This window comes from Arctopsyche grandis, chromosome 8, assembly GCF_051622035.1.
Source record: "Arctopsyche grandis isolate Sample6627 chromosome 8, ASM5162203v2, whole genome shotgun sequence".
In the NCBI taxonomy this organism is placed as follows: domain Eukaryota; kingdom Metazoa; phylum Arthropoda; class Insecta; order Trichoptera; family Hydropsychidae; genus Arctopsyche; species Arctopsyche grandis.
Window position 1 is genome coordinate 6,901,797 of NC_135362.1, and position 12,375 is coordinate 6,914,171.

At 37.4% G+C, this 12,375-nt stretch overlaps 1 protein-coding gene across 2 annotated transcripts; it reads left to right on the top strand.

Annotated features, from left to right (window-relative positions):
• Positions 1-680: 680 nt before the first annotated feature.
• On the top strand, positions 681-9,563 carry Iswi (nucleosome-remodeling ATPase imitation SWI). 2 transcript variants are annotated; one of them, XM_077437197.1, is made up of 14 exons: positions 681-988; positions 4,923-5,143; positions 5,226-5,483; positions 5,555-5,678; positions 5,749-6,250; positions 6,319-6,590; positions 6,663-6,890; positions 6,964-7,209; positions 7,303-7,405; positions 7,499-7,638; positions 7,720-7,960; positions 8,056-8,171; positions 8,249-8,469; positions 8,548-9,563. In XM_077437197.1, the coding sequence occupies exons 1-14, from the start codon at positions 902-904 to the stop codon at positions 8,885-8,887; spliced, it is 3,099 nt and encodes a 1,032-aa protein (XP_077293323.1). In that variant the 5' UTR covers positions 681-901; the 3' UTR covers positions 8,888-9,563. The 2 variants fall into 2 exon arrangements, with proteins under 2 accessions (XP_077293323.1, XP_077293322.1); XM_077437196.1 differs by having other exon boundaries at positions 690-988; positions 7,720-7,963; positions 8,548-9,562.
• Positions 9,564-12,375: the final 2,812 nt, after the last annotated feature.

Below are 12,375 nucleotides of genomic sequence, written 5' to 3' on the forward strand. Positions count from 1 at the left end.
TGGTCCCCACTCGCAGGAAGGTGACCAAACTCGACCATGTCGTATAGCGAGCCGCCACAAAATTTTGAAGATTTGTATAATTTTTAACAAAAATTATATGAATTTTTAGATTAAATAACGGGTTTCCGGAAACTTTTCCGGAAATCCATGGAAACCATTAGGGTGACTACTGGATAGCAGATATAGTTTCGGTACAAATAGAGCTAAGTTTTTTATATTCTAGTATCTTTGCGATTGCCAGATGAACATATATACTTTTATATACAAGCAGTTTCCACACAGATACAATAACAATTTCAAGGTAAACGGATTCTTCCGCAAAAAAAAATCTCGTGTTCTCGTTAGTACAATATTTCGCACGAAGAGCTTTCAATTGATGGAGTTTTTGGGTGCCAGATGTTCCGTGATCGAGATTTTAGTGACTTGCGTGAGATCACTCTTTGCGGAATAATTACCGAACCCAATTTCAATACCATTTTCTTTAGATATCCAACGCGGCGAGATCTATCGGTGGATTAGTCGCGAAATTGCATTGGGTGTCGAGCGTAGTTCACTCATAGGTTGCGGAATTCTGATCGCTGATTAGATTGATCGTACAATTTCTACGCCGCGGTGATACACAAGTATCGATTTAGATGATTGGAAATTGGATCGCAATGAGGCGATCGGGCAATGGGCGTAGTTGGAGCGCTTCGAGTGTACCGCGTTGTATCGGTTGGGTTGTGGTCTCATGTGTGCGCGCAGTCGGCGAGTCGAGCCGGCTCGGCGCGGTGTCTCGTCGATTGGTTCGTTGCTCGTGGGCCGTGGATTGTGAGTCGTGAGTCGTGAGTCGTGAGTCGTGACTCGTATTCGTTGGTGTTGTGGTGTTGGTGGTGGTGGTGAACCGAGAACGCGCCCAAACATGGCGCAAACGCAGACGCAAATCAAGCAGGAGCAAGTCAAGCAGGAGCCGGCGGACGCGGAGGACGGCGGCGTCAGCCCGAAACACGTAATTCATCCAAATTAAATACTCGTCTAATATCTTAGTAGTGAACAGAGAGAATGCGAGGCTGTCGGCGAGGAGTCGGAGCCAACTCGTCGGCTGCGGTCGCCTGAACGAACGCATGACGCCAAGCAGGTGGTGGTGGGTGGCAGGCGGCAGGTGGCGTTCCCCCGCCAAAAGTGACAGCTGACTGATCAGCTGACCCCCAATCCCACCCCACCCCACCCCTCACCCCCCCTCACCCGGTCGCAATGCACGGTGGCTACCGATGACAGGCGACAGGTGACTGACAGATTGACCGCGACCGCTTTCTCCCGTTAGTCGCACGCGCGTACAAATCCACCGGACCATTGTTTCCGCATGCGTCAACGATCTTTTCGAATATCACGCGCCAAAACGCCTACAACGCACTTGTCGCTTCATTTGTTTCGCCGATTCGGTGTTGCCACTCTTCAAAATTCACCGTTTTTATAGACTCGCATGATTTTCAGATTGTTTCATAATGAAACAAAATATGATTGTTTTATTCTCGTTCGTAAATGTGAGACATTGGATGATGGATATGATAAATATGTAAATATGTGACAGTTTCGTTGTTTAAAGGTCTGTTCATACCTAGTCAGCACGTACCGACTTCAGCAGGTATCCGGCCGTACGAAAAGTATTCTTTGGTACATTTTGTATGGGTGTATTCATACCAACCGTCACGTTTACGCCACGGCAGGCTTACAGCAGTACCCGACATTTCCTGTTCATACCTTACAGCAACAACCGTCAACGTATTGTATCCGTTTTTTTGGCCATCGTGGAAATATACACGCGAATTACGTGCCATGAGTCTGCCGCTTTGCTGTTTTGGACCAATTATCGATAGTGACAGTTGACAGCTGTTCAATCTTTCGACATGGTTTTGGCGCAAATATTTAAAAAAAAATTTCCATCATCCACAAGCTCCTTATACAGTGTCCAAAACTCTCCTTCGGTTTTTCTATTTTTTAACATGGGATGCACATGAAAACGCCTCCATGCTTTTTTGTTCCTTCTTGAGCTTATTCTTCGAACAACAGCGCGATTATACATAATTTTTCGTTCGATAAACGTCGAAACATTTTCGCTGACTTGTATTCTGACGCGTAGCTACGAATGCACGTGTATGCATTCATATTGCAAGTACTCGACAATACGACGTAAGCAATATTGCGCCGTATCGTCATGGCCTCTAATGTATAAGTAAGCCGATTTTGCCTTGCACTCGGTCAAATTGCTGTAAACGTGACGTGACCGCGACGTGTAGGTAGATATGAATAGAAATGTAATAAAATGACATATTTGAAACGGAGTCGTGCAGTGCTGAAACCGTGCAGTGCTGTTAAGTATGAACAGACCTTAATTTGATTTTGATTTTTAAATGCTTTTTATTATTACGAAGCTATGTTCACAATATGTACATCTTATATCTATTTTAATAGCTACTGATCTACTGATCATTTTCTATTTTACAATTTAATTTAATTTGGTTAGTAATCATAGTATTATATTATTCTAATTTTAATCTACAGCATAATAGGAAAAAGAGCTCAAAAACCTATCGTTGTTTAATTTAAGAAACTCGGCAGAGATCATTTATGCACAAAAATAGTTCACTATTGCCAACCATAGATGTATAATACATAGATCCGCCCTCACGGTTTATACTGGTCTCCCTTTTGGCGCATGCAAAATACATGGCGCATGCAAAATACATGGCGCATGCACACTTTTCTCTCAGTAGCTTCTAAGTAGGACCCCCCCCCCCTCCTTTATCATAATTATCGATGGGCCTAGTTTCACCAATTCTCGTTGAAGGAACTCTCCGTTTCTATGCTTTAATATAATTTGTCATCAATTTTTAAATAAGATTAATAATTTTATGTTTATTATTACAGCTATATGTATGTATGTATTTAATGACTTGTAGTTTACTGGTAAGTATTTTTGTATTTAAATATGAAAAGTCAGTATTTGTATTAAACGGCCAGTAGCCATCATTCAGTATGCGAGTAGTCGGGAGAATCTTGGGCCCAAGGAAAAAAAAATTTTACCCTATGACATATGGAAGCGGAGGTCATTTAATGAAAATTAATGTTTCGCAGGGGACCCCATAATTATATCATCATTATCATTCAAAGTCATTCGCCATCCACTGTTGGATGAAAGCCTCTCTATTGGTCCCTACGCACCAAACCAACAACGGCTTCTAGGCCAACTTTTTAAACCAGTAGGATACAAAATATCGAAACAAAAATTAAATTAACAAAATTGAAATTAAAACATCAAAATTAAGCTAAAGAGCGAGATTGAGCTAAAATTAGATCATCGTTGATGTTTTGAATTACGACGATACGCATTTACAACCAGAGAGATATTATAATTTCTCTGCTTACGAGCGAAAAATAATCTTGTTATTATTTTTTTTTTAGTAAATATGCATGTAACACTATGGTAAAAAAAAAAACCCATAGAATTTCAGAAGTTCAACAAAGCCAAATAAACGTATATCTTGGATTTTGCATTAATACAGCCTCACTGTATTTTAATAGTTGATTCATCCATCTGCATTGAGAATTTTTTCGTTTTCGACTTTTCAATAAGTTGTGTTTCTACATCTTTGGACATCTTATCTAATCTATGGCTAGCAGTATTATTGGTTGGTGGCATTTTTTTGACACTTTTGTCATCTATTTCCAGAACTTTCTTCAGGAAAACTGATATAACTGGCTTTATACCGGGTTGACACGATGCCAGTTGCTTAGACTGAGTAACTTGGACGCTACTAACGGCGTGGCAACAGGTGATCCAACCGGTTTTGGACGTCCAAGTTACTTGGTCCAAGCTACTCGCATCGTGTCAACCCAGTATAAGTAAATCCTGCCCTATATTATAATTTTTTCCAGATTTAGCTATGAAAAGAGAAATATCATAAAACTAATTTCAAGAGTACAACTTTTGCTAGCATTTCGTACATAGAACAATGAATTGATCTTTTTTCAAATTTCTCTTTTATTTTCATAAAGTCATTTAGAGTATAATTCACATAAATGCTATGTTTCTTCTTAAAATGCGTTTCAAGACATTTTTTCGTAAATTTCTTAGTAAAAAAATATTTGCACAACAGACAGAATGGTAAACGAACATCATGAGTAGAAAACGAAATTATAAATAAAATTAATAATTTACTCATTGACCCCCTAAACAAATCCAAATTGCCCCTCAGCAAGACTTGCGCCCCACGTTGAGAAACACTGCTTTAATAAAAACAAAAACTAGCCATATTTTAAACAATCTTCAAAGCGTATATTAGTCATTTCCATTTGATAGATTGCTCTATTTAATAAATTATACATTTATTCGATTAGCTAAAAAAATAATTGAAAATTTCCCCATTCAAATGGGACAAATTTAAAATGTAGATACTAAAACACTGCATATACACAGCAGACAAGTTTGTACTTATTTGTTTTTTGTAGGAGATTTTCTGCCAACAGATAAGCTTCTTTTCATAATACAACACAATCGGTAAGATGATTCAAGCTGTATTCATCGCTATTCTTCAATGACGTAAACAATCAACTTGGCCATTCTGGTCACAGCGCTTTATGAATATGATTTCAAAGTTGAATTTGACGAAAAAACATTTCATGAAATAAATCTGCCCCCGTATCAGTGGCGTGCCTTGGAAATCTCTCTGTTTTTATCGCATAGCCTTTCTTACGTGTGCCTCGTATGTGGGGGCACTGATAAATATTATAGACAGCTTAAATATCAACAACGTGTGTATGTAAAAAAATTTATGTTTTCTATCTATGTATATAAAATGTTAAAAATTTCTATCCGGGTACGATATTTTTAGAGCCAACTCAAAATTTTTCAATCTTCACATAAAGGACTTTTTCTTTTTCAGAATGCTACATCCAGTGATAATTCGTCTCGTGGAAAAGAAGGAGATTTTGAAAGCAAAATTGAAACAGATCGTTCTAAACGATTTGACTTTCTCCTCAAACAAACTGAAATATTTTCTCATTTTATGGCGAGTTCATCCAAAACCACCGGTGGTAGTCCCGTCAAACCGAAAGCCGGGAGACCTAAAAAGATCAAAGAGGAAGAAAAAATTGATCCTACAGAGTGAGTAAACTTAAATTGTAAACAACATTCGAATTATTCTCAATGTAAATGTTTTATGAAAAATTGTTTCGATGCATTTCAGTCACCGCCATCGCAAAACGGAGCAGGAGGAGGATGAGGAGTTGTTGGCCGAAACAAATACGAAACAAAAAAATATATTCAGATTCGAGGCATCACCGCACTATATCAAAAGCGGCGAGATGAGAGATTATCAAATCAGAGGGCTCAATTGGATGATATCTCTCTACGAGAACGGAATCAACGGAATTTTGGCCGACGAAATGGGACTCGGAAAAACTTTGCAAACTATCGCTCTACTCGGTTATATGAAACACTTTAGGTCCGTATTGAAACGTTTGCAATTGTATTTGAATTGTATCTTGCACAATTTTTATAACGTTTTGTATGTAGGAATATTCCCGGACCACATATCGTTACCGTACCTAAATCGACTTTGGCAAATTGGATGAACGAATTCAAGAAATGGTGTCCTTCACTGAAAGCCGTGTGCTTGATCGGTGATCAAGAAACCAGGGTGCGTCTCATTTGAATGTTTGTCTGTTTATGTTGCGAATTGGACTGATTTTTGTGTGTTTAAATTTTAGAATACGTTTATTCGCGACGTACTTATGCCTGGAGATTGGGACGTTTGCGTCACATCGTACGAAATGGTCATCAGAGAGAGGTCTGTATTTAAGAAATTCAATTGGCGCTACATGGTCATCGACGAGGCTCACAGAATCAAAAACGAAAAGTCAAAATTGTCTGAATTTTTGAGAGAATTCAAAACGACGAATCGTCTTCTACTCACCGGAACTCCTCTTCAGAATAATTTGCACGAACTTTGGGCGCTTTTGAACTTCTTACTACCCGATGTGTTCAATAGCGCAGACGACTTTGACGAATGGTTTAACACTAATCAATTCCTCGGAGACAATTCACTCGTACAACGTTTGCATGCCGTGCTGAAACCGTTTCTGTTGAGACGTCTCAAGTCCGAAGTGGAGAAGAGGCTCAAGCCTAAGAAGGAGGTTAAAGTATATGTAGGCTTGAGTAAGATGCAACGTGAATGGTATACGAAGGTTTTGATGAAGGATATTGATATTGGTTAGTTTTTGACGTTTTTATTGTGTATGTATTATGGACTGTTTTTGAACTTGTTTCGTTGTTTTCAGTTAACGGTGCTGGAAAGATTGAAAAAATGCGACTTCAGAATATTTTAATGCAACTGCGAAAGTGTTGCAATCATCCATACCTGTTCGACGGAGCCGAAGCTGGTCCTCCGTACACCACAGACGAGCATTTGCTCTACACGTGTGGTAAAATGAGCATATTAGAAAAGCTATTGCCAAGACTTAGAGAGCAAGGATCGCGCGTGTTGATTTTCTCTCAAATGACGAGAATGTTAGACATTTTAGAAGATTACTGTCATTGGCGTCAATATAAAGTAATTTGATTATTGAAGATTACTTATGTCATTCATATAAAGTTTGTAAAACTATTGTTTGTTTTATTTTAGTACTGTCGTTTGGACGGACAGACTCCTCACGAAGATAGAAATAGACAAATCGAAGAATACAACAGCGAGGGTAGTGAGAAGTTTATATTTATGTTGTCCACGAGAGCTGGTGGTTTAGGTATTAATTTGACATCGGCTGATGTTGTTATCATATACGATTCTGATTGGAATCCGCAGATGGATTTACAGGCTATGGATAGAGCGCATAGAATCGGTCAAAAGAAACAAGTACTTTATGGTTTTTTTTAATGTAAAGTTTTATTGCATTTTTGATATTTTATATATTTACTCATATATATAGGTTAGAGTGTTTCGATTTATCACCGAAAATACGGTCGAAGAGAAGATTGTCGAGCGTGCCGAAGTGAAGTTGCGACTCGACAAATTGGTCATACAATCGGGCCGTTTGGTCGATCAAAAGGCTCAATTGAACAAGGATGAAATGCTCAACATGATCAGACACGGTGCGAATCATGTTTTCTCATCTAAAGATTCCGAGTTGACTGAGGAAGACATTGACACTATTCTCGAACAGGGAGAGAAAAAGGTATATAATGATAATTATTATATTACGATTTTTCTGTTCAAATATAATTTTTTTTGTACTTATTGACTGAAAGTTGTAACTTAATTTGTACAGACGAATGAATTGAAACAAAAATTAGACACACTCGGAGAATCTTCATTGCGAGAATTCACCATGGACACACCTGCAACAACTGATTCCGTTTATCAGTTTGAAGGTCAGTTCTGGAGTTATTACTCTGCGTTGATTTGATTGGTGATACATGTTTAGTTTGGTTCTAATTGTTTTTGTTTATTCATTTTTATTACAGGTGAAGATTACCGTGAAAAGCAAAAAGTGTTGGGTGTTGGAAATTGGATTGAACCGCCGAAACGAGAGAGAAAAGCAAATTATGCTGTGGATGCATATTTCAGGGAAGCGCTACGTGTCTCTGAACCTAAAGCTCCTAAAGTATGTATTATATTAAATGATATTGCTTTTGTTTTTAAGTGTGACTTGGTTTTATTATTTCCTTTTTGTTTTGGTCTTCAGGCTCCTCGTCCTCCAAAACAGCCCATTGTTCAAGATTTTCAATTCTTCCCGCCTCGTTTGTTTGAGCTTTTGGATCAAGAAATATACTTTTTCCGCAAGACGCTCAATTATAAAGTTCCCCGCAATCCCGAGCTCGGTCCAGACGCTGCCAAAATACAGCGCGAAGAGCAGAGGAAGATCGACGAATCCGATCAGCTGACTGAAAAAGAAGTGCATGAAAAAGAGCAGCTATTAACTCAAGGTAGTTGTTTTTTATCAAGTTTTAATGTTATTGGTGTTAAAAATCGAATTGCCGTAATTGAGTCTTTTTTTGGGTAATTTCTTCAATCGACGTAGGCTTTACGAATTGGACGAAACGGGACTTTAATCAGTTTATCAAAGCCAACGAAAAGTTCGGACGGGACGATCTCGAAAATATTGCTAAAGAAGTCGAAGGCAAAACTCCTGAAGAGGTATAAAAAGAGTCGTAATGTAATAATGTATACTATATAAATTGATAGTATACAAATTTATTAACTGTTATTTTTAGGTAATGGAATATTCTGCAGTGTTTTGGGAACGTTGTCACGAATTACAAGACATCGACCGGATAATGAGTCAAATCGAAAGAGGCGAGGCGAAGATACAAAGACGTGCGTCGATCAAAAAAGCTCTCGATGCCAAAATGGCACGATATAGAGCACCTTTCCACCAATTAAGAATCTCCTATGGTACTAATAAAGGCAAAAATTATGTCGAAGAAGAAGACAGGTATGAACGGATTCGTGTTTGTTTTAGTCGTAAGATCACCATTTGTGGTTTTCATCAAATTCTTCTGGTTTTTTTTAGATTCCTCGTATGCATGCTCCATAAACTTGGATTCGACAAGGAGAACGTGTACGAAGAGCTGCGTGCGGCCGTACATTACGCTCCTCAATTCCGATTCGACTGGTTTTTGAAGTCTCGTACAGCTGTTGAGCTGCAACGGCGATGCAATACTTTGATTACGCTCATCGAAAGGGAGAACCAAGAGTTGGAGGAGAAGGAGAGGGCTGAGAAGAAGAAGAAAACGCCGGGCGGTGTTTCTGGTCCAGCCGGAGCTGGTGGCAATAAGGGAGGAGCCGGGGGTAAAAGGAAGGGCGATTCCTTACCGGAACCTCAGGGCAAACAGAAAAAGAAGAAGAAATGATGTGATTTTGCGTTAGCAGATACAAGTACAAAATAAAAAATCCACTTTCATCTAAGCAACGTAATATGACAATTGTATAAACCGACTTTGACATGCACATTACACATGTTATACTGATTTAAAACTGAGTCTGTGTTATTGAGAAATATTGCTGTGAATAATTAACGTTATTTATATTTATTTAGTCCGGAGTTGTCTTATCATAATTAAGTTTCGTACGAAAGGAGACGCGCACTTTTTATTTAATTTTTTTTATATGTTAACTACCCATTTTTGTAAGAAATGTTTGTGTGTGAAAATGAACCGTACATTCTCAAGTATTTTTATGTCCGCTATTGTATTTTTTATTCGATCGAGGGGATTTGTTTAAACGTGTAACATTTCGTGTTGGTTTACGAAGGGGTTGCGATTTATTTGCAGGCTGAAAATCCCCCCTCGTCCCTTCTGTTTCCTCTCGACTGATATATGCGATTTAATACCTATTTATAAATGTGAAAGGTATGTATGTCTAGGAAAATTTGAATACTATTTTATTTTTATTTTTACGTCAAGTTGTGTTTTGTAACCAATAATGTACGTTGATTTCTTATAGTAAAACCTTCCGCAATATCAGTATTTTTATGGTGAGAACTTAGATGTATTTCAATCTTTGAATAATAAATCAATTAATGTGTATTATGTTGTTTCATTTTAAAATGGTTTAAGTCTGTAATCGATGCTCATTTTAAAGCTGGTCTGTAAAAGAGTTGTAAATCGAATGGACTGCATGTCGAATTTGTATTACTAAATTAATAATAATAAATATATGGTTGAGTCGTGTGACAACATTTTTTAATTGATGATGATTGACGGGAAATAGAGTGCGATTTTTCATAGTGATTATGGTTAACGTGTATGTTGCATACGATCAATATAATCTGTGCGGCGAAATGGAACCGGTGCAGATTTCATTATATGGTTGAATACAAATTGATAATTCAAAGTGGATTGAATGATACAACATGAAGTTAGATAAGGAAATTCAAATTTTGAGGCAGTTATTAATTAATTTTTGGTGATTATATGGTCAAAATCCAATACTGGATGTAGATTTTGTCGAAAGATTTACATATGAAAGTCATAGAAAAGTTTAAGACATTTTAGAATTTGTGCAATACACCCAGGCCCGTCCTGAGGCGCCCCCCCTCCCTTAAATTTTTAAACAATATATTTCATGAAAGTTCTTGAAATTTTATGTTGAAGAAAAATATATTAAGACAAAAACAAATTAAATTTTAAATTTTTTCTTCAAAATAGGCATGTTTTATGTATAAAAATGAGTAAAATAAAATAAAATACGGATAACTATGAATAAATTCGGTAATGAAGACTTTAATTTATATTCAACGATGAATTGAAGAATTTTATAGAGTGACATTTTTTTCGAATATGATTGGTTAAGATATTTAATTTCGTGAAGCAAATCCATCCCTATTTTTTATTTAATATTTATTTTTTTACATATATACCAAGAAGGCCTTACAGGTAACCCCAATGCGCCTTCTTGGTCAATTACAAACATTGCAGCATTATTTTTTATTATACAAGTCGCTGAATTACGAGACTGAAAAACTCGCAAATTAACGAGACATCTATGAATTGTACATACATTTTATTGTACATTAATCAATCTCGAATAGTGGTGACATAGTAGGTAGGAAGGATATTTAGCCAATTTTATTGGCTAAATATCCTTCCTTATCCTTCGATGCTAATAACTCAAATTTGCCAGTAACTGGTGGAGGATACTGTTTTATTGGATCCGTTACAACGTTCCAATTAACAATCCGTTAACAATTAAGCTAGACAAATTGGAAAATTCTAACAAATCGGTCGATTTGTGCTTTAACCACAAGATGTCGCCAGCAGCGTATTTGGCCGGCGCGAATCCACGACCTCTCTACTGGTATGCAATATATGTAACAGTGACGGATTGATATAATATATTAATTAATCAGGGACGGATTATGCCACGAGGAAGATCAGAACACATTTAATAAAAAGAGCCTTGTAAAAATGAAAATGCGTCATTATTCCTGTTGTTTCGGATCGATCTTAAAACCTGATCCCAGTTTAATCGTGGATTTGTAATAAATATAAATTTAAAAGCTCGTTAGCCCTTGCTTGAGCTTTTTTAGTAAGAATATATGTATGTAAATACATATGTGAGTTGAGAATATATGTATGTATGTACATACATATATGAGTTGTAAGGTGTATGTACGTCGGACCACCGGGGGGACACCCCCCAAAAATACCACTTTTACGACATTCATAGCTTTATTATAAATAAAGTAAAAATTGCGCAATCTTTGAACTTGATGCGTCTGTACCGAATCTAAAATAAAATAATATATAATAGATGGTTCGGTGATTACTAGTCAAATGTGAACCGGTCACAGGACAACTGGTCGCTCTAGATCGGTCACACGTGATCACCCGTCACACCAAAACTGGTCACGAGAAAATTGGTCACACCCTAAAACTGGTCACACCCTAAAATCGGTCACGAGAAAACTGGTTGACTGATTTTAGGGTGTGACCAGTTTTAGTGTGACGGGTGATCACGTGTGACCGATCTAGAGCGACCGGTTGTCCTGTGACTAGTTCACATATGACTAGTAGTCCGTTTACCATAATAGATAGCCGAACCCGCATACGTTGCAATGCCACAATAACACATGCAATTCTCGTTTTCGTTCCTGTTCTAGTTACCGTTCCCATTTGTCGGAAAAGCGCAGACAGCGAACACATTTGAAATAATTCAATTGTTTGTTTATTTTACCTAACAATGCAGGTCGCGACATGAAAACATTTGAAATTATTGCGTTGTAATGACACTCATTCCCGTTTTTCCCGTTTCCGTTTCCGTTTTTGGGCGATTTTTTTCACAGCAATCTTCCCGGATATGCATACAAAAAATCCTGAAAGTTGTGCCACACTAATTTTCACGTTACCGTTCCCGTTCCCGTTCCCACTTGTCGGAACAACGCAGGCAGCGAATCTTCCCGGACATGCGTACAACAAATCCTGAAAGTTCCATCGTAATCGGTTCAGTGGTTTAGGAGCCTATTCGAGACACACACGCAGACATTCATTTTTATATTTATAGATTAATGGGCGATTCAATTTAATAAAACCAAATAGAATCTTACCTAAAAATTTTATTTCATTCATTCTTCTCTCGCCTTCACCTTTTCTTGACTTCGGTGACTTAATTATCATCGCTCTTCTTTGCCCAATCATACTTTTCCGATGTATTCGTTTTTTTGGAGCAGCTCTTTCTCCCTTTTATATAATTATATAGAATTCAATGCATGACATTTTATAATTTAAAACACATTGAATTATGCTCTTCACTGTGTCTTTCGTTTTCCATTCTTCACATGTTTTATTTTCGATAAATTACCTCATATATGTATGTACATACATAACTTCCTCATAAATTG